This window comes from Bufo gargarizans, chromosome 1 (assembly GCF_014858855.1).
Source record: "Bufo gargarizans isolate SCDJY-AF-19 chromosome 1, ASM1485885v1, whole genome shotgun sequence".
NCBI classification, from domain to species: domain Eukaryota; kingdom Metazoa; phylum Chordata; class Amphibia; order Anura; family Bufonidae; genus Bufo; species Bufo gargarizans.
Window position 1 is genome coordinate 123,428,978 of NC_058080.1, and position 23,757 is coordinate 123,452,734.

The window sequence follows — 23,757 nt, forward strand, 5'->3', positions numbered from 1 at the left end:
GATATAGAATATATATATATATATATATATATATATATATATATATATATATATATATATATATATATATATATTCTGATTTTGTGTTTGTCAAAAGTGTGAAAACTTACCTGGCAGATAAAGGGTTGAGGAGTAGATCACTCCTGTTGTCATCTTATCAAAGAAACGTTTACTATGCAAGTGGGTAATAAAATATAAAATCTCAATCTTTACCAATCTATCGAGTAGAAATCTGCCCTAATCCTTTCATTGTAATATCAGAGCCTACCGTTTCCCTTGAGGGAGAATTTCAATGAGCATGGCCTTAGAATTCTGTCTTCCATTGATTGCTCCTATCTGTATATTGGCTTCTCTTGTGAATTTGGTGAGGAGCAGGCTGCATGGTTGTAGATCAGTGCATTATTATGTAGTATTGCTCTACACAGGCATAGATAAAACTAACAGGGCCCCGCTCCCCTGATATCACTGCCAACATGAAGCCTATCAAAAATTCATGAATGTCCTGAATCGCTTAAAAAGGGAATTATTGCTCACAGCTGCTCTTTTATCTGCATCTCTTTTCTTGGTTCCACGTTTGGTACATTGACGCCCGCTTTCAGCGACTGTGTGATTACCCATGATAAAAGATGTGGACAACTGAACAGACTTGAAACGAGTTCCAGGTTTCCAGTAGACGTCTATTTCATTGTACTGCTGGAGAGATTTATTCCAATAAAGACATTGTAAGGGATCGCTCTCTCACAGGGGACGGCAATGACAGACTTCTCATCAAACAGGGAGTTTTTAAGCTCAAACAGTGCTTTATTTGTCACACAGCACATGGCACAATGAAGTCACAAAACAATAAATCCTTGCCCGACTAGGCACTCACTATACAGAAGTTTTCCCTAACTTACCTCTAGGTCAGCGGTTCTCAACCTAGGGGTCGCGACCCCTTTGGGGGTCGATCGGCCCTTTTCCGGGGGGTCGCCTGAGGCTTCCTATTAGGGCTGCACGATTGTAGCGTTACATTACCCTACTTCGTGAGATTTCCCTACCTCCTGACTTCCCGTCGCACTGCTAATGACAAGAGGAGGCGTTCCTGAGTTTTGACGATCTGTTAGCCGGAGTTAGCCGTGCTTGCGCACTGGGCTGTAATATTTCCCTACTAAGGCTCTCCTGCGCATGTGCAGTGTCCCGGTGTAAAGCTCAACTCCGCTGAGATTTTCCATAAACTGTCGGTTTGCGCATGCGCAGTTCGTCAAAACTCAGGAACGCCTCCTCACGGGAGGCATTAGATGTGCTGCAAAAAAATCTCCCACATTGGGCAGTTTCATCAGTCCTAGTTTATATAAAGAAAAAAACAATGTAACACCGACCTGGCTTTCAACGAAAGGGAGCTACAAGTGCGGGCACGGTAGGTGCATTTGTTGCGATCATTTTCAAGTGAGCCAGTCTTTTCATTCTACGGCTAATGGCAAAAAATTTAGTATCAATAGTTACTTGAATTGTAACATAAAAAATGCTATCTACTTAGTGACCTGCCAATTTGCAATATGTAAGGCTTCGTTCACACCAGCGTTCAGCCTTTCCGTTCTCCTGCTCCGTTATAGGAGCAGGAGAACGGAAAGGACGGATTGGGCACATAACTGAGGCGAGCGGAGCCTACGGACCCCATAGACTATAATGGGGCCCGTTAGGTTTACGCTCAGAAGATGATTTTGGAGCGGAGACAAAAGTCCTGCATGCAGTACTTTCGTCTCCGCTCCAAAATCATCTTCTGAGCGTAAACCTAACGGACCCCATTATAGTCTATGGGGTCCGTAGTACTTTTGTCTCCGCTCCAAAATCATCTTCTGAGCGTAAACCTAACGGGCCCCATTATAGTCTATGGGGTCCGTAGGCTCTGCTCGGCTCAGTTATGTGCCCAATCCGTCCTTTCCGTTCTCCCGCTCCTATAACGGAGCAGGAGAACGGAAAGGCTGAACGCTGGTGTGAACTCAGCCTAAGTTGTACCTCTAATCAAATAAAATCGCGAATCCGCAAACTTATATCAGACATTCCCCATTACAAAAATCGTAACGTATCCGCAGTTAGTGAACACTTTGCAGGAGTACATGGTGGTGAAGGGAACCATTTGAGAGCCGAAGGTATAGAAAGGGTCTTTACTCCAGCTAGAAGTGGTGATCTGAGGAGAAAGCTGCTTAATAGAGAAGCTTTTTGGATGTTTTTACTCGCCACGCGCTATCCTGAAGGTCTGAACAAGAGACAGGATCTCATATTGCAGTATTAACCTCATATTTGCCTGCCATTCATTTCTTTTATGCATTGTTAATGTGTCCTCCATATGTTTCATGTGTATTCCCCACCCCCTTTTCTTATGGTTGACACGTGTTCTGAGTCGGAGTAATCGGGTCATGTGACTCCATGATTGGGGTGTCAGGTGTGGACTAGCCTTTTTAACTGAGTTTTGAACACAAGGTTTTTGTCATGATGAAGAACCCTGATTTACTTGTGGTCTGAACCGCGTTACTGTAACCTGCGATGTCCTGTATTGGATGTTAATCGCACAATAAAGATTCCACCTTTTGCATCTTGGAAGCTGGATTTTTCTTGGTTTTGAATACTTACAAATGGACACCAGCAACATTACTGACATCAGGAGATGATACTTTTACTTCTGAGAACAAGCATCTCCCCTCAGCAGCTCCGTTCACACAGAGGACATGTAGAAAAGCCATTGTAAGGCTAGTTTCACACTAGCGTTCGGCTGTCCGCTCGTGAGCTCCGTTTGAAGGAGCTCACGAGCGGACCCGAACGCTTCCGTCCAGCCCTGATGCAGTCTGAATGGATGCGGATCCGCTCAGACTGCATCAGTCTGGCGGCGTTCAGCCTCCGCTCCGCTCAGCAGGCGGACACCTGAACGCTGCTTGCAGCGTTCGGGTGGCCGCCTGGCCGTGCGGATCCGTCCAGACTTACAATGTAAGTCAATGGGGACGGATCCATTTGAAGATGCCACACTATGGCTCAATCTTCAAGGGGATCCGTCCCCCATTGACTTTACATTGAAAGTCTGGACGGATCCGTCTGAGGCTATTTTCACCCTTAGCTTTTATATGCCAATATAATGCAGACGGATCCGTTTTGAACGGAGCCTCCGTCTGCATTAATATGATCGGATCCGTTCAGAACGGATCCAATCGAACGCTAGTGTGAAAGTAGCCTAAGTCTCTGCACAGTTAGTTTAAAACATGGGTACAGGGTGATACCATTTTTATTTTTGCATTGCATAAAAAATTTTTTTTATCAAGACCAGTGTTTTCTTTGCCGGTCTTGATTCTCCCTTTGCCACCAGAGGATGCGCCAAATGTATGCAGAAGCACACGCCTCTCAGAGGTTTGGCCAGAAAATTGCTGTAAATCACGATCTATGATGAGGAAGGGGGGCTTCTTCAGCATCCTGTATAGTGCGCAGTGTACCAGAAACCTAAAATGGAGCCGTCCCGCCTGGCGCAGACGGGTCAGTACAGCAGCTGTAGTACCGCACTATACAGTAATGAGGCGCTACCACACAACCAGTACAGGTGTTTTACCAGGGAAATGCCCATAGTAAGTCTAGAGTCTAGTTTCAACTTACAAAGGCCCATTAAAGAGACCATTGTAAGTTGAAAATATTGTATCTTTAGGCCATTGTATCTTCAGGGACCAAAATACAAAAGCTTCAAAACTCCCAGAGTCACAGACGAATAGATTTCCATGCAGTGGATCTTGCCACAGCAATACAAAAGTAAGAAAAGCAGCACCCCGATAAAATTACTGACTCCCTTCAAACGATTTATTGACTATGACTAAGGACACATAAGTTGTTTGAAACGCGTCAGCAATTTTATTAGGGTGCCATTTTTATGATTTTATGAACCTTCAATAAAGATTACAGGTTGGATTTTATCCGCTGCCGGTTCGTTCTGTTTGGAAGTATCTTGAGGGACCGCTGTATATATTTTTTCATGGAACTAGCAGTCTCTGTCAAACTCTACGAGCACTGGAGTTTTATCAGCATAGTGACGAACACACCCAGATCAAACGGGTACAAACGTGGGCTGAGCTCACAAAATCAGTCCAGACGGTGCCCTCTTGATGATCCCTCACATACTGCGGCTGGTTTGTCAGCTCTGTCCTGTATCATGTAGTGACCTAAATCGGAGAAACATGGACCTTTTTCTGCTCACAGTTGTGACTGGATGTAATCTGTATTCCTAGAAAGCTCCAGGATCTGACTCATTATTGACTTATAACGTAATTTTACTGAGAACATTATTTAAAAAAAAAAATGATACATTCTAATAAAAGGGCCGCGATTACGTCATGCATTCTCCTGCCAGCTCCCATAAGATACGGCAGTGGCAACTCGAAGCTGAGAGTTATATTCATCATTATATCATATTTTTCACCCTATAAGACACACCTGCCCATAAAAAGCACCTCGGTTTAAGGGTCCATTCACACGTCTGTATGTGTTTTGTGGATCCGCAAAACATGGACGCCAGCAATGTGTGTTCCGCATTTTGCAGACCGCACATCGCCGGAAAATGCAATTGCGGACAAGAATAGGACATGTTCTATTATTTTGCGGAACGGAAGTGCGGATCCGCAAATGCAGATGCGAACGGTACATTCCTGCCCCATTGAAAATGAATGGGTCTGCAAAATTGCGGAACGGATGCGGACCCATTTTGCGGACGTGTGAATGGACCCTAAAAGGAGGAAAATAAGAAAAATAAGTATTTTTCATCAGATATCAACTCAGACCCCCAATGTAAATCAGACCAAACCTCAAAGCCCCAATCAGACCCCCAATGTTAATCAGATTTTAGAACAGACCCCCAATGTTAATAAGTACTCCTATCAAACCTCAGATTAGACCTCCATTGTTAATAAGGCCCCTATTTGGACCTCAGATCAGACCCCCAATCAGTCCTTAGATGCTCAATTTTTATAAGACCTGCTCCAATCAGATCTCAGATCAGACCCCCAATGTTTGAGACTCCCAATCAAACCTTCATGTTAATAAGTCCCCCATGTGAATTAGACCTCAGATCAGAGAAAATAAATAAATCGACTTACCTCTCCTCCAGACGCCGCTGCTGTTCATGAGACCCAGTTCCCAGTAGATTTTGTTTTATAAGGTCTGTACTGTACTGAGCTGTGACATTTGTGCCTGTATACGGCCTGAGTTTATGTACCGCCAGGTCTGTGCAGAGCATGTAAATGTACTCCCCTCAGCACTTTGTGTTCATCTGTCCATAACCAGGCTCCAAATGGAACATCACAGCAGAGGCAAGCAGTTGTCACTGAATTGCCATAGAAAACCCTAAGTGAAGTAGACATTCATTCGCCTTTTGGGCGGATCCGTCATGGATCTGCAAAAACGGATCCGTTAAAATAATACAACCGCATGCATCCGTCATGAACGGATCCGTTTGTATTATCTGTAACATAGCCAAGACTGATCCGTCATGAACTCCATTGAAAGTCAATGGGAGACTGATCCGTTTTCTATTGAGCCAGATTGTGTCAGAGACTTACATTGTGCGTCAGAACGAATCCGTTTGGCTCAGTTTCAAACAGTGTTTTAGTGTCCGCCTCCAGAGCGGAATGGAGACTGATCGGAGGCAACTGATGTATTCTGAGCGGATCCTTCTCCATTCAGAATGCATTAGGGCAAAACTGATCCGTTTTGGACCGCCTGTGAGAGCCCTGAACGGATCTCACAAACTAAAAGCCAAAACGCGAGTGTGAAAGTAGCCTTACTCATTAGGAGCAAGTCATTTGAACATTGCTGCCCCGAGCGCATTTCCCGGATTACTCTGAGAAGATAATCAATACTCTGAGTATGTTAGCAAGTGTAATAAGCAGATGTACGTAGCTGAAACAACCTCCGGAGCCAGTTTGCTGCAGAACTTCAAATCCGTGTGTAAGTCCCTATGTACGTACTCCACTAAAGCTCATCATACAGAGTATAGCAAATCCACGTCTGATTCATTGATATAACCCTTTTACATGTGCTGGGGGTGAGGGCTAAAAATAAAAGGCTTTTGTCATATGGATGGCGACCATGTAATACTGCGTGTCAGATATGTGGCTGGATACAGCTCCTCCAGCCATAAGACCTTATAGGTGTTTCTGAAACAGACATCATGAGTCTTTCAGATGTGTCTTCAAGAATTTCTCTTGCGCAGAAATTTTGCAACTTTTTGCATTTTACACCACTCACTCCAGTTTTGATGAGTTTGACTCCAGATTTATCATTGAAACCTTTTAGAAAGTTGCAGACTCCAGTACAAGAGTGTTGAAGGAAAACTGAAGTATCATTTCTAGACAAAACTGTTATTTAAAGATGCACCAAATTGTTCTATCAATATCTTCAACTGCGGCACGCCGTTCATTCTCAGGGGCGCACAATACGATTACCCATCTCTGGTCCTGGCGTCTTTGATATGGTAGTTCTAGTCCTTACATCTAAAACACTGATCTCCTTTACTTATGGGGATCTCTTGCCTAAGTGTGTTGGAGGCCCTTTACAGGGGCTGAAGGATAGGTGCGAAGCGGATGTTGGCCCCCTTTCCGACACCCAGTGGGAAAATGTTCTGGCCTACACTCCGTCACTCTCTTTATCGGTGGCACAGCGTAGGTAACAGTTATATTTACTACACAGGGTGTATAGGACACCTCTTTTGCTATGTAAAATGAAGGCGGACACGGCCCGTATGTTGTCGTCATGTCCAACTCTCTCAGGCCTGTGGTCTGCAGTTTGCACCCTTTCGGTAGCCTAACATCATAGACTTCTTCCAAAAGTCCCCAGGGTTGGGCTCCTGGGCTGTGTAATGGACTTTCCTACTACAGATCTGATACAGTTGGCGCTTGCCAAGATCTTATATCTAACTAGGAAACTCATAGCTAAGTATTAGCTACAATCATCTGCTCCAGGGATAACAGAATTAATAAATAAAGGGGAATAACTAGAGTTGAGCGAACACTCGGATGTTCAGGTTCGAGAAGCTCGGCTGAAATTCCTGAAAATGTTCGGGTTTGTGATCCGAACTTCGCCCCGAACCCCATTGAAGTCAATGGGGACCCGAACTTTTCGGCACTAAAAAGGCTGTAAAATAGCCCAGGAAAGAGCTAGAGAGCTGCAAAAGGCAGTAAAATGTAGGTAAATCCCCTGCAAACAAATGTGGATAGGGAATAGGGAAATGAATAAAAAAAAAATATATATGTGTGTGTGTGTGTGTGTGTGTGTGTGTATATATATATATTTATTAACCAATATCAATTAGAGAGAGGTCCCATAGCAGAGAATCAGGCTTCATGTCACCCACGACTGGAACAGGCCATTGTCAGATATTTTTAGGCCCCGGCACCCAGACAGAGGAGAGGTTCATTCAACTTTGGGTTGCCCCGCAATATAATGGTAAAGTTAAAAAAAATAGGATTGAATGAGGAAGTGCCCTGGAGTACAATAATATATGGTTAAGGGGAGGTAGTTAATGTCTAATCTGGACAAGGGATGGACAGGTCCTGTGGGATCCATGCCTGGTTCATTTTTATGAACGTCAGCTTGTCCACATTGGCTGTAGACAGGCGGCTGCGTTTGTCTGTAATGACGCCCCCTGCCGTGCTGAATACACATTCAGACAAAACGCTGGCCGCCGGGCAGGCCAGCACCTCCAAGGCATAAAAGGCTAGCTCTGGCCACGTGGACAATTTGGAGACCCAGAAGTTGAATGGGGCCGAACCATCAGTCAGTACGTGGAGGGGTGTGCACACGTACTGTTCCACCATGTTAGTGAAATGTTGCCTCCTGCTAACACGTTCCGTATAAGGTGGTGGTGCAGTTAGCTGTGGCCTGGTGACAAAACTTTTCCACATCTCTGCCATGCTAACCCTGCCCTCAGAGGAGCTGGCCGTGATACAGCTGCGTTTGGCGACCTCTTGCGCCTCCTCTGCCTTCGCCTTGGGCTTCCACTTGTTCCCCTGTGACATTTGGGAATGCTCTCAGTAGCGCGTCTACCAACGTGCGCTTGTACTCGCGCATCTTCCTATCGCGCTCCAGTGCAGGAAGTAAGGTGGGCACATTGTCTTTGTACCGGGGATCTAGCAGGGTGGCAACCCAGTAGTCTGCACACGTTAAAATGTGGGCAACTCTGCTGTCGTTGCGCAGGCACTGCAGCATGTAGTCGCTCATGTGTGCCAGGCTGCCCAGAGGTAAGGAAAAGCTGTCCTCTTTGGGAGGCGTATCGTCATTGTCCTCTGTTTCCCCCCAGCCACACACCAGTGATGGGCCCGAGCTGCGTTGGGTGCCACCCTGCTGTGAACATGCTTCATCCTCCTCCACCTCCTCCTCGTTCTGGTCCTCCAGTAGTGGGCCCTGGCTGGCCACATTTGTACCTGGCCTCTGCTGTTGCAAAAAAACCTCCCTCTGAGTCACTTCTAAGAGACTGGCCTGAAAGTGCTCCTCCTCCTGCTGGGCCACCTCCTCTTCCATCATTGCCCTAAGTGTTTTCTCAAGGAGACATAGAAGTGGTATTGTAACGCTGATAACGGCGTCATCGCCACTGGCCATGTTGGTGGAGTACTCGAAACAGCGCAACAGGGCACACAGATCTCGCATGGAGGCCCAGTCATTGGTGGTGAAGTGGTGCTGTTCCGCAGTGCGACTGACCCGTGCGTGCTGCAGCTGAAACTCCACTATGGCCTGCTGCTGCTCGCACAGTCTGTCCAGCATGTGCAAGGTGGAGTTCCACCTGGTGGGCACGTCGCATATGAGGCGGTGAGCGGGAAGGCCGAAGTTACGCTGTAGCGCAGACAGGCGAGCAGCGGCAGGATGTGAACGCCGGAAGCGCGCACAGACGGCCCGCACTTTATGCAGCAGCTCTGACATGTCGGGGTAGTTGTGAATGAACTTCTGCACCACCAAATTCAGCACATGCGCCAGGCAAGGGATGTGCGTCAAACCAGCTAGTCCCAGAGCTGCGACGAGATTTCGCCCATTATCGCACACCACCAGGCCGGGCTTGAGGCTCACCGGCAGCAACCACTCGTCGGTCTGTTGTTAAATACCCCACCACAACTCCTGCGCGGTGTGGGGCCTGTCCCCCAAACATATGAGTTTCAGAATGGCCTGCTGACGTTTACCCCGGGCTGTGCTGAAGTTGGTGGTGAAGGTGTGTGGCTGACTGGATGAGCAGGTGGAAGAAGAGGAGGAGGAAGCCGAGTAGGAGGAGGAGGCTACAGGAGGCAAAGAATGTTGCCCTGCGATCCTTGGCGGAAGGACGTGCGCCAAACAGCTCTCCACCTGGAGCCCAGCCGCCACTACATTTACCCAGTGTGCAGTTAGGGAGATATAGCGTCCCTGGCCGTGCTTACTGGTCCACGTATCTGTGGTTAGGTGGACCTTGCCACAGATGGCGTTGCGCAGTGCACACTTGATTTTATCGGATAGTTGGTTGTGCAGGGAAGGCACGGCTCTCTTGGAGAAGTAGTGGCGGCTGGGAACAACATACTGTGGGACAGCAAGCGACATGAGCTGTTTGAAGCTGTCTGTGTCCACCTGCCTAAATGACAGCATTTCATAGGCCAGTAGTTTAGAAATGCTGGCATTCAGGGCCAGGGATCGAGGGTGGCTAGGTGGGAATTTACGCTTTCTCTCAAATGTTTGTGAGATGGAGAGCTGAATGCTGCCGTGTGACATGGTGGAGATGCTTGGTGACGGAGGTGGTGGTGTTGGTGGTACATCCTCTGTTTGCTGGGAAGCAGGTGCCAACGTTCCTCCAGAGGCGGAGGAAGAGACCGAGGCGGCAGCAGCAGAAGAGGTAGCAGGGGGAGCCTGAGTGAGTTCCTTGTTTTTAAGGTGTTTACTCCACTGCAGTTCATGCTTTGCATGCAGGTGCCTGGTCATGCAGGTTGTGCTCAGGTTCAGAACGTTAATGCCTCGCTTCAGGCTCTGATGGCACAGCGTGCAAACCACTCGGGTCTTGTCGTCAGCACATTGTTTGAAGAACTGCCACGCCAGGGAACTCCTTAAAGCTGCCTTTGGGGTGCTCGGTCTCAGGTGGCGTAGGCCAGTAGCAGGCGAACTCTCTTGGCGGCTGGTGTTCTGCTTTTGCCCCCTGCTCCCTCTTTTGCTACGCTGTTGGCTCGGTCTCACCACTGCCTCTTCCTCTGAATTCTGAAAGTCAGTGGCACGACCTTCATTCCATGTGGGGTCTAGGACCTCATCGTCCCCTGCATCGTCTTCCACCCAGTCTTGATCCCTGACCTCCTGTTCAGTCTGCACACTGCAGAAAGACGCAGCAGTTGGCACCTGTGTTTCGTCATCATCAGAGACGTGCTGAGGTGGTATTCCCATGTCCTCATGATCAGGAAACATAAGTGGTTGTGCGTCAGTGCATTCGATGTCTTCCACCGCTGGGGAAGGGCTAGGTGGATGCCCTTGGGAAACCCTGCCAGCGGAGTCTTCAAACAGCATAAGAGACTGCTGCATAACTTGAGGCTCAGACAGTTTCCCTGGTATGCATGGGGGTGATGTGACAGACTGGGCTTGGTTTTCAAGCGCCATCTGTGCGCTTTCTGCAGAAGACTGGGTGGGAGATAATGTGAACGTGCTGGATCCACTGTCTGCCACCCAATTGACTAATGCCTGTACCTGCTCAGGCCTTACCATCCTTAGAACGGCATTGGGCCCCACCATATATCGCTGTAAATTCTGGCGGCTACTGGGACCTGAGGTAGTTGGTTCACTAAGACATGTGGCTGTGGCAGAACGGCCATGTCCTCTCCCAGCAGCAGAGGGTCCACTAACACCACCACGACCATGTCCGTAGATGTTTTCCTCATTGTTACCGTTCACCACAATAAGAAATAAATTATTTGGCCCAATGTATTGAATTCAAATTCAGGCCTTTTTTTACAGACACCTAACACTATCTGGCTATCTATTTAGGTACCGTATTACACTAATACAGGCACAGCAGTAACCACAGATTTAGCTGAATATACATTTTAGGCCTAGTATTTAGGCCCTGGATGACAGGTATACGTTTACGGACAGAATTAGACTTGGAAATGCACGGTAGCGTGTGAAGTTATTGAGGATGACACTATCCGCACCTTCAATGTAATATACCCTTTTATGGATAAATTTAAACTTGGCCTGCTACAGCAGAAACCACAGATTTATGGAATTGCTTATTTGGCAATTGAATTTCAACCCAGAACAAAAACTGTGCTTTGTCGGACACTAAATAACTTGACCAGCCACAGCAGTAACCACAGATTTAGCTGAATATAAATTCAGACGGGCGTTGCGGGAAAAGGTGCGTTCCGGGAACATGCGCGATTTTTCCGCCCGAGTGCAAAACATTGTAATGCGTTTTGCACGCGCGTGATAAAAATCGGCATGTTTGGTACCCAAACCCGAACTTCTTCACAGAAGTTCGGGCTTGGGATCGATGTTCTGTAGATTGTATCATTTTCCCTTATAACATTGTTATAAGGGAAAATAATAGCATTCTGAATACAGAATGCATAGTACAATAGTGCTGGAGGGGTTAAAAAAAATTAATAATAATTAAACTCGCCTTAATCCACTTGATGGCGCAGCCGGCATCTCTTCTGTCTTTTTTGCTGTGTGCAGGAAAAGGACCTGTGGTGACGTCACTCCGGTCATCACATGGGCCATCACATGATCCATCACCATGGTAATAGATCATGTGACGGACCATGTGATGACCGGAGTGACGTCACCACAGGTCCTTTTCCTGCACACAGCAAAAAAGAAGACAGAAGAGAAGCCGGGCTGCGCGAGCAAGTGGATTAAGGAGAGTTTAATTATGTATTTATTTATTTTTAAACCCCTTCAGCGCTATTGTACTATGCATTTTGTATTCAGAATGCTATTTCCCGATCGGGCGCTCCTCTTACTGGTAAGTGAAAGGTATGTGCGGCGCATTGCTTATAGCACAGACCTGTCACTTACCAGTAGGAAGAGCGTCCGGTCGGTCACAGACAGCGCAGGTAAGTATAATGCTTCTAAAATTGCTAAGTAACCATGGCAGCCAGAACTGCAGTAGCGTCCTGGTTGCCATGGTAACCGATCGGAGCCCCAGCAATTAAACTGGGACTCAGATCGGAACTCTCTGCTGCCACCAATGAATTTAATACAAGGGAGAGGGGGCCGGGGGTGGCCGCGCTGGCCACCAATTAATTTAATACAGGGGAGGGGGTCCGAGGGGGGGTGGCCACCAATGAATTAAAAACCCTCAGGGGTTAATTGTGCGGATCACAGCCCCCTGTAAGAGATCAGGTGCTGCCAGGGAGCAGGGGGCAGTCATCTACACAGTTCTTAGTATATTCTAACTTGAAGCGTCCCCATCACCATGGGAACGCCTCTGTGTTAGAATATACTGTCGGATCTGAGTTTTCACAAAGTGAAAACTCAGCTCTGAAAAAGCTGTATGCAGACGGATCACGGACGCGGATGGCAATCTTGTGTGCCTCCGTGTTTTTTCATGGACCCATTGACTTGAATGGGTCCGTGAACCGTTGTCCGTCAAAAAAATAGGACAGGTCATATTTTTTTGACGGACAGGAAACATGGATCACGGACGCAGATGACAAATGGTGCATTTCCGAGTTTTCAACGGACCCATTGAAAGTCAATGGGTCCGCAGAAAATCACGGAAAATGGAACAACGGACACGGATGCACACAACGGTCATGTGCATGAGGCCTAAAAGTGGAAAACCTCTTTAATTAGAAAACATAAAACCGACTATCCCTCCACTTTCAGAGAACTGCTACCCAACATTTAGGGGGGGGGGGGGGAGTCAGTCTTCTGTGAAACGTTGAAGCTGTAATGTGGTTTATTAGAAGAAGCGCCTTAACGAATGAAAACCGACCACGTTTCATCACTTTATGCTTTACAGCTTGTTTATTGCACTTAAACTGAGACTTAGGCCTCATGCACAAGACCGTTGTGTGCATCCGCGTCCGTTCCGTCATTTTTGTCACAGTTTAGCGGAGGTCCCATTCATTTCTATGGAGCTGTGAAAAAAAAATGATAGTCCTCTGTTTTTTCTCCGCGTCCGTGATCAGTGATTCCAGTCCGTCAAAAAAATATAAGCTGTCCTATTCTTGTCAGTGGAAAATAGAGGACGGACCCATTCAATGGGTCCGTCAAAAAAAACGGATGCACAACTGGTATGTCATCCGCGTCAGTGTCCATTTTTTTTCTACAAGACCGTGGTGCAATAAAATTACACTTTTCATTAACCTTCCTTTTTTTCCCCTGTCAGGCAAAAAAAAAAGGAAGACCCAAGGAACCACAACTGAAGCAAAAATCGGACACGGACCACTGAAGCCAAATCACTGACAGTGAAAAAACACTGTTGTGTGCATGAGGCCTTACTCAGGTTCTCGGGTCATCAATATCAGATCAGCTGTATGAAGGGAATGCGCACACAGTACGAACGTGCCGTCTCCCATCTCCCTTCCTGCTCACTGCTGCTATGTATATGGCAAGCAGGAACCGAGAAGGCAGATGGCACACTTGCGCTGTGCGCGCCTTCCCTTCATACAGCTGATCAGCGGGATTGAGGATCTGTCATCAATATTAAGAGCCTGGAGAACCCCTTTAACCCTTGAACACTAAAGTAGTACTTGAAATATGCTAAAGCTAATACAATAATTTACCAAACTGTTGCCTAAGAGGCTTTCTCTATACAGGTGAAACCCGAAAAATTAGAGTATTGTGCAAAAGTCCATTTATTCAATAAATGCAACTTAAAAGGTGAAACTAACATATGCGATAGACTCATGACATGGAAAGCGAGATATTTCAAGCCTTCATTTGTTATAATTTGGATGATTATGGCTTACAGCTTATGAGAACCCAAAGTCACAATCTCAGAAAATTAGAATATTGTGAAAAGGTTGAATATTCTAGGCTCAAAGTGTCAGACTCTCAGCTAATTAATCCATACCCCTGAGCAAAGGGGACCTGAGCCTTTACATTGTCTCAGTATTTCAGTTGCATTACTGAAATAAATGAACTTTTGCACAATAGTCTAATTTTTTGAGTTTCACCTGTATGTGTGCACTGTAGTTGGGATTGATTTATGCTCTATTGTTTATTTCTGGCGCAGTAATAATGAGTAGGGTCATGATGTACCTTTTCAAACCTGGCTCTTAGTAAATTGAGCATTAGACTCCTGGCATCCACCAGCTTTGTGTGGCTGGCTACTAGAAGGTGAAGTTTCCACTAGTCTGTATCCCGTAAGGTATGTTCACACGTGGCAGACACGCTGCACAGTTTTCAACACTCAATTGTACGTGAAAGATCCGTAGTGTATTTTACAGCATTCGCAAACGATCTTACTAAATCTCATCCACACAATGCAGAAGAGTCTACATTACGGTAATTGCAATAATGCAATTCAGATCTAGAAATCTAAAATGTAAATGTACATGAAAGCAGAACGCAATGGTTTACAAATCTCATAGACCCAGATTTTATAGATCATAGAACACATATCGGATGTTAAAAGTGAAATTTTTTTTTACTCGTTTAGAACTCGATGGCACCAACAGATAAAGGGCAATGAAAAGCTGGAAAAGTACTACTTTCACACTGGCATTTTGGCTTTCCGTTAGTGAGATCCGTTCAGGGCTCTCACAAGCGGTCCAAAACGGATCAGTTTTGCCCCAATGCATTCTGAATGGAAAAGGATCCGCTCAGAATACATCAGTTTGCCTCCGATCAGTCTCCATTCCGCTCTGGAGGTGGACACCAAAACACTGCAAGCAGCGATTTGTTGTCTGTGTGACGAAACTGAGCCAAACGGATCCATCCTGACGCACAATGTAAGTCAATGGGGACGGATCCGTTTTCTTTGACACAATCTGGCACAATAGAAAACGGATCCGTCCTCCATTGACTTTCAGTGGTGTTCAAGACGGATCCGTCTTGGCTATGTTAAAGATAATACAAACGGATCCGTTCTGAACGGATGCATGCGGTTGTATTATCATTACGGATCAGTCTGTGCAGATCCATGATGGATTCGCACCAAACGCAAGTGTGAAAGTAGCCTTAGCGGCACTAATAAACAGCTGCAGGAGCAATTTGCTACTAAATCACAGGACTGGGTATGAACAACGTATACTATTAAGCTGGTAGCTCGGCGTGCTTGTCCTGTCTCAAGGTGTTGTGTCCTTTCTGCTGCAGCCCTCTCCCTGTAATTTGTTCGTTCCCAATAATCTCCCATGTAAAGGGACCTTAACTGGAGATTGTGCAGGTGGCCGTCGAAGAATGGAACGGAGCATGTGAATCCGCAATGTGACTGAAGTAGACAGAAAAATACAGAAAGGAGCAAACAGCAGGTGGCGCTATACAAATACATTTTATTGAATAACTCGGTGACTATACAGAATTTTTAATTACATGCAATTACAAAAGTTTTCCGATCTGGGTGCTGGTGTAGAATATTTTCCATAGCACACCCCTTTAAAAGGGGTTAACCTGGAAAAGATAATGATGACTAATCCTCAGGACAGATCATCATTATCACATCAGCAGGGGTTCAAGGCCTGGCATCCCTGGCAATCAGACGTTTTTAGGGTGCTGCCGCGCTCACCGAAGCTCCAGGAGCTTTTCAAGGGCAGCGCCATTCATTGTATAGTGGCTGTACTTGGTATTGCAGCCCCATTGACTTGAATGTGATGTCACAGGCCTAGGAAATGGCTGCAGTGGTCAAGGCCTCTTCTCACAGCTCATTAGCGGGAGTCCTGGGTGTTGCCCCCCTGCAGATATGATATTGATGACCTAGAATAAGTCATAAATATCTTTTCCTGGATAAACCCTTTTAATTTTAAGTTATGATATCTGGCCTAAGAACTCCTGTTATGTCTCACATGGTGAGGTGGATGCACAAAGCTCTCTGTACGGGGAAGTGGGTCTTGCAGGAAGGCGGCGCTGGTACGGCAGGATGAAGACGGATGTAACGGACCCGGAGAACTGGAGCTGCGAAATGTAGACCTGATGCAGCAGAGTTGAAATGGGACTGGTGCAGTTGAGGGCAGGCGGGCTGATACAGAGATGTAACAAAGCCGAAGCGGCAGAACCGAAGTGATGCAGTAGAGCTCGAGCAGGGTAGAGACACCTGGTATGGCAGCGTTGTTGTATTGGAGCAACTTGAATAGCAGAAGTGATGAGGTGGAGCAACAAAACACCGTGGGGACGATGTACTAATCCTGCTAATATTTACACAGCAAAAACTTAGGTAGCCTAGAGATGCGCCAAAATATAAATATCAGACACAATAAACACTAGATTTGCGGAAAAAGATTAGCTTGGCAAATTGGTCCAATTTGAGCCTTTTTCCCTGTAAGGTCTGCTTTCACACTGGCGTTTTGGTTTCCGTTTGTGAGATCCGTTCAGGGCTCTCGCAAGTGGTCCAAAATGGATCAGTTTTGCCCTAATGCATTCTGAATGGAAAAGGATCCGCTCAGAATGCTTCAGTTTGGCTCCGTTCCGTCTCCATTCCGCTCTGGAGGCGGACACCAAAACACAGCGTTTTGCTGTTCGTCTTACGAAACTGAGCCAAACGGATCCGTTCTGACACACAATGTAAGTCAACGGGGACGGATTCGTTTTCACTGACACAATCTGGCACAATAGAAAACGGATCCATCCTCCATTGACTTTCAATGGTGTTCAAGACGGATCCGTCTTGGCTATGTTAAAGATAATACAAACGGATCCGTTCTGAACGGATGCAGACGGTTGTATTATCTGAACGGATGCGTTTGTCCAGATCCATGACGGATCCGCACCAAACGCGAGTGTGACAGTAGCCTAAGCCACGCCATGTGAGGTGCCAAAAGCACAGAATAAATGTGGTGCCAGGTATGTGTGCCAGTTGAGCCCACATTCTGGCACGTTTACAGTAGCTTGGTAAATCGCCTCCAGTCTATTAGTTTCCGTTTGTATCTGTTGAAGCTCTTTTTCTGATACAGATCTCCAAACCCTCCATGGCATAGAAGCAGAGGATGGGATTCTGTTAGCCTCCAGCCACCACTAGGGGGAGCAGGCTGCATTGGGACATACCCCAGCTGTGGCCGCAGGCTGAACGCAGTGTTATAACAGTGCAGTTCTGACCACTACAAGGGAATCTGTCAGCAGGAAATTCAGGCACCAGTGAAACCTGGTAGCTTGGCTGAATTTAATGATACCTTTCACGTAACGATACTTTGCTTCTTTGTGGAGAAAAAATACTTCTAATGCATATGAGCACGGAGTTTGAGTCCAGGGCACTCTTGGCACCCTTGCTGTGTCTCTGCCAGGGGAGATGGTTATGCAGGAACCTCATCCTATCAATGAAGGCGAAGGAGGGGCTGGGGATGGAAGCAGGAGGTGCGAGGGTGCACAGAGTGGCTTGGGCCCACCCTCAGTGCACTAAACTGCTCATTTGCATATGGATTCAGGCAACAAAAGTATATTGTGTATGGTCCGCTTTCATCTCTGCACAGAAACCCTGCCCTTTGATGCCTTGATCTAGTTGGGCACCACGAGCATCAGGCCAGTAGGATGGCAAAGGTGGTTTGAGCCGGATGGGCGCACCGATTATCCATTAAAGGACTACAGCAGTAGATATCAACAGACACCTAGAAAGACCGCTTTGATTAATCAAATATCTAAGTCGCAGTGTCTGAGCTCAGGCTCTTCATTCCTTGGACAGCTCTGTGTCACTTTGTGGAATATCAAGTGCAGAATAGTTTACTTTTACTGTTATAATTGGATTTGCAATTGTATTTTTGTGTTGTCCCTTTCGCACACTCTCACCAGACCTGTAACTAAGCGTCCATTCACACGTCTGCAAGTGTTTTGCTGTCCGCAAATTGCGGATCTGCAAAACACTGACATCGGCCACGTGCGTTCAGCATTTTGCGGACCGCACATGGCTGGCACTATGATAGAAATAGCTATTCTTGTCCATGGCTGCAGACGAGAATAGGACATGTAATATCTTTTTTATTGGGGCCGTAGAACGGAAGTGTCATTCTGTATGTGTGGGAGTACATTAAGCTGCTGTGTGTAGTGCAATAAAAATGGAACCTGAAGAGGTTTTTTTCAGCAATAATGGACATACTTGTACATGACCAACACTGAATGCACATGCTCCCTTCATCAAGACTTGGCCAACTGTTGAATGTGGATTACAGATGCCATTATGGATAGATCTTGGTTATACCATTAAAGGGGTTTTCCGAGACTTTACAACTGATGACCTATCCTCGGGACACCTGGGACCCCCGCCGATCAGCTGTTTGAGAAGGCAGCGGTGCCCACTCAGCTTTTCCTAGGCCCCTGATGACGCGTTCAGGCCCTTTTCTCGAGCTGCACCTACTCTCTGGAAAGTTCTGCCCCAGAATATCAGACAATTCCCAACATCCCTACCTTCAAACGTGCCTTAAAAATATGTCTTTTCAGACAGGATTCCCCCCCCCCCCCCCTTCCTTTCCAACTCTTATTCTTCAGATATGAACTCGATCTTCTGACGGTTATCCCCACACTCAAATCACTAGAACACGTAGATCGGCCTACACCGTCCCTTTTAGTACAAAGATGGCTGGACTTTGTGATGTCCTTTGTTTTATACATGAACCCTCTGAATTGTAGAGCGCTGCGTAATTTGGTGGATCTATATAAATAAAGATTTGTATTATTTTTAATGAAATGAATGAGGATGAGCGTTATACTAAGCACAGCCGCCATACAATGTACGGCAATGTGCTTGGTGAGCACGGAGAAGGCCGCGGCACTCACAGGAGCACCTGTGCTTTCTTAAATAACTGATCAGCGGGGGTCCTGGGTGTCTGATCCCCACCGATCAGATACTAATGATCTATCCAGAGAATAGGTTATCAGTTATAAAGTCTTGGAAAACCTTTTTTAATGCCGTGTGCACATCTCTATTTTGTTCCATGTTTTATACATATGTATGGTATAAAGGTTAAACAGTTGCCTCAGATGGATGCTAGACAGCGGTATCTGTCACCGTAAAGGATCCATTGTTAAAATAATTTCATTTAATGCAGGGATGTCCAACCTGCAACCCTCCAGCTGTTGCAAACTACAACTCCCAGCATTCCCTGATAGCTGTAGGCTATATAGGCATGATAGAAGTTGTAGTTTTGCATCAGCTGGAGGGCCGCAGGTTGAGCATCCCTGATTTAATATATACTCTGGACTCAGCAGGATGGAAAAGTGCACTACACCATCCTTTTTCCTCGACATATGACACTTGATGTGAACACAGCCCAAGGGTCCATTCACACGTCCGTTGTTTCTTTCCAGATCCGTTCAGTTTTTTGCGGAACGGATGCGGACCAGTTGCGTACCCATTCATTTTCAATGGGTCCGGAAAAAAATCGGACAGCACAATGTGTGCTGTCCGTTTCCGTTGTTCCGTTCCACATGCCCGATAAAATATAAAACTTGTCCTATTATTATCCGCAAAAATCGGTTCCTGGTACAATACAAAGTCAATGGATCTGAAAAAAACGGATGACATACGGAAACATTTTCAGGAACAACGGATCCGCAAAAAAAGACCAAAATTCGGGATATAGAAAAATACTGACGTGTGAATGGACCCTAATATATATAGTAATGTAGTAACCGTTTTTGTTCTTCCTCTCCACAATTTGCTTAGAATACTGGGTGTCCTAGGGCTCTTTAACATTGGCGTCATTGCTTCCATTCATGGAGCCATTACAGCTATGATGGATCTGTTTACAGATGTATCCAAACAGATCTTGACAGGTCCCATTATTACAGAGTCCATAAGGTTTCCATTAAGGTTCTGGTATCTTTATTGGCAATCCATCTTTACATTAGTTTGACATATAGGAAGCTGGTGTCCAAATAGGAAGCTGGTGGCAGCCATGGTGTCCAAATGGGAAGCTGGTGGCAGCCATGGTGTCCAAATAGGAAGCTGGTGGCAGCCATGGTGTCCAAATGGGAAGCTGGTGGCAGCCATGGTGTCCAAATGGGAAGCTGGTGGCAGCCATGGTGTCCAAATGGGAAGCTGGTGGCAGCCATGGTGTCCAAATGGGAAGCTGGTGGCAGCCATGGTGTCCAAATGGGAAGCTGGTGGCAGCCATGGTGTCCAAATGGGAAGCTGGTGGCAGCCATGGTGTCCAAATGGGAAGCTGGTGGCAGCCATGGTGTCCAAATGGGAAGCGGGTGGCAGCCATGGTGTCCAAATAGGAAGCTGGTGGCAGTCATTGTGTCCAAATGGGAAGCTGGTGGCAGCCATGGTGTCCAAATAGGAAGCTGGTGGCAGCCATGGTGTCCAAATGGGAAGCTGGTGGCAGCCATGGTGTCCAAATGGGAAGCTGGTGGCAGCCATGGTGTCCAAATGGGAAGCTGGTGGCAGCCATGGTGTCCAAATGGGAAGCTGGTGGCAGCCATGGTGTCCAAATGGGAAGCTGGTGGCAGCCATGGTGTCCAAATGGGAAGCTGGTGGCAGCCATGGTGTCCAAATGGGAAGCTGGTGGCAGCCATGGTGTCCAAATGGGAAGCTGGTGGCAGCCATGGTGTCCAAATGGGAAGCTGGTGGCAGCCATGGTGTCCAAATGGGAAGCGGGTGGCAGCCATGGTGTCCAAATAGGAAGCTGGTGGCAGTCATTGTGTCCAAATAGGAAGCTGGTGGCAGCCATGGTATCCAAATAGGAAGCTGGTGGCAGTCATGGTGTCCATTGTCACAGTGACTTTATATGACCACTTCCCTGCAGTAGCATTATGGGGGTAAATGTTGTCTGAGACTCTCCCTAAACTATACTGAAGCTTCTAAGTAGACACCCGGTGTAAGTGAATGGAGCACAGGTAATGATACTACTCGCCAATCAGAAAATGAACTAGGGGCAGTGGAGAAGAGATGAGGTTCTTTTCTTGCATCCACTTTAATGCCTCTGCTCTCCCTCCAGGATAAATGTTTTCCACCTTGCTTCTCAGGGTAATTCAGTTAAGCGAATTTACATGTACAGTTTACTTTTCTTGTAAGTTGTTGCTGATCTTTTTTATCTGATTTATCCACAGATTCAAAAGGCAAGGAGACAGCAGCCATGAAAGCCGATCTGCTGAGAGCGCGTAATATGAAGCGATACATCAATCAGCTCACTGTCGCCAAAAAGCAGTGTGAGAAAAGGATCCGGCTTCTTGGTGGTCCAGTGTATGACCAGCAGGAAGATGGAACGTCAGATGATTCCGATTGCCCCCAAAGTCAGAAGGTACTGTTAGATACCTAAGTTATACTGCATTACAGTATGGAATAAAGTGGATCTAAATCTTTTTACTGGATTAAGTTGTTTAGTCATAAAGTAAAGCAATAACTAATGTCTGTAATGTAAACTTCTATCACCTGCATTGCTGGAAAATGGTGCATCAAAGTTTATATTGTGGTGGTCTTTGCTTTGTTCTAGGTCATGGTACCTATCATAGCGGCAGTGCATAAAATTGCTTAAAGGGAACCTGTCATCACCTTTATGCTGCCCGTACTAATGGCAGAATAAAGTAGAGACAGGCGAGTTGATTTTAGGGGTCTGTCATTTAAAAGTTAAAAGTAAGTGGTTGCCGAGAACCAACATCACAATCATTGCAGACTGGGCCTGGAAAAGAGTGCAGGCCTCCTGAGAAGAGTCATGGTGATTCATGAATTCCTGCTCTCCTGCCCACCTGCTGATGACTGACAGTCTTCTACCTAGTTTTCTCGCTTTCTCTCTAGGAGAGAACTGCCAATCATCAGCAGATGGGTGAGAGCAGGAGATTATGTATAACCAGGACTCTTCTCAAGTACATTTGACGCTTTTCCAGGCCTGGGCTGCAATGATTATGATGCTGGTTCTCAGCAACCACTTACTTTTTGCTCATGAGTGACACACGGCTTACATCAGCATTTCTGTCACTATTTTATACTGCCCTCAGTGAGGTCAGCATAAAGTTGATGACAGGTTCCCTTTAAGGACTCATATTGAGAGGGGCACAGCAATGAACTGTTTTATGCTATACATTCATAGAATTTGTCTGCAGGTGCCACTTGAACAGGTTGTGCACTCATTTCCAGACTTCTCAGACTGTCAGGACTCGTGTGGGTGATCATACTTACCTGATCCCCAGCGCTGGGTCCCAGCTCATTCGCTTACCAGCCTCCAATGCTTGTCTCCTTCCTTTTTGATGCAGCTGCAGCCAATCACTGGTCGCTACTCCCTTTGCATCATGTTAGATGGTCACACGATGCAGGGGGAGCAGTGTGCCCAGCGATTGGCTGCAGCTGCATCCAAGTTTACATGGAAGGACCCGAGACAAGCAGCGGAGGCCGGGAATCAAACGAGTTGGGACTCAGCATCAGCACCAGAAAACGGGTAGGTATGATCACCATGTAGTCCTGCCAGTCTGAGAGGTCTGGAAATTAGTGAACAACCCCTTTTTAAAGTAACTACATACAATTGTATTCAATTTTCATTAGACATTAATACTAGCATTATAAATCCATACAGAGTTTTATCATTTAACTCGATGATATGAAGACGATATAAAAGGAAGCACGAGGTTTGACGTTAAAAAAAAAAAAAAACAATGCAGCTCCTACTACTATAAGCTGGGGTAACATCTGGCGTCTCACATCTATGCCACTTTGAAAGTAATCAGCAAGGCTAGGACATGATGGCCTAAGAAAAAATTAAATTCTCTGAACCACAAGGCTAAGGTGGTTGTCCAGCTGTTTCTGTACCAAAAACTCAATAGTGCTATAAAATAACAAAATTATTAATACTCACCTTACTGACCCTGCCGCTGCTTTTGTGCTGCCACTTCCCAGGCCTCTGGTCCCTGTAATCTGGCCTCCTGTGGTGACATTTTGTTAAATAAACATTTTATTTGAAATTTTCAAAGAAATACAGTACAATAATAAAAGAAAAGAAACAAAAGCATAATTGAGGAAAATAGCAACGGCATCGAACAGATGTTAATACAATACAGCATTAAGAAATTTTAAACGCTGCACATTAGAACCCCCCTCTCCCCAAACAAAAAAAGAAACCATAAACGGTCTTCAAGAATGTCACTTCTTAACTTCTTCGGTCACAAGTAAAAATCATGTGTAAGTAATATCCATTACCAGGACTATTACAAGAGTCCATTGGGTCCCAGTGTTGGTACCAAGATGCAGAGGAGTAAGCAGTCATCAATGGTTTACTCTCTGAATGTGATAGGAAAACATCAGTAAAAGACCTTCACTTGTGAGAAAATGAGACTGAACCTCTGCCTCCCTGTCTTTCATCCTCGGCCTTGTCCATGAAGCGATAATGCTTAACCTGCTAGATCACTTCTCCCACACCCGGGATCGGAGGCCAAAGCCAGTATATCAAGTGAAACAAAGCCTGCTTTTGTGATGATCCATTTCGAGTGGATGGTCTCCAACACTCCAAAACAACTGCCACATCCCATGGGCCAAATTGGGAGAGAGCATTTAGGACGGGCGACCAATCTGGGTAGTCTGGATGAGGAGACAAATTGAACCCCAATACACATTGAAATATGTTTCCCTCCATCTTTCATTAACAATTACCTTTTTAATCCTGGAATTACCTCTGATATATTTCTGGAGATGTCCGGATCTTGAATATCCTTGGCCCAAAAATAGTGCCTAAGAATCAA

General features: G+C 46.1%; 1 protein-coding gene across 1 annotated transcript in view; it reads left to right on the top strand.

Moving 5' to 3' along the window:
* Nucleotides 1–23,757, top strand: part of SNX25 (sorting nexin 25) — a 237,870-nt gene that overhangs the window by 161,924 nt on the left and 52,189 nt on the right. The window contains exon 7 of the mRNA XM_044297649.1: nt 21,142–21,332. Coding sequence (XP_044153584.1) covers nt 21,142–21,332 — 191 coding nt within the window. The remainder of the gene's footprint in view (nt 1–21,141; nt 21,333–23,757) is intronic.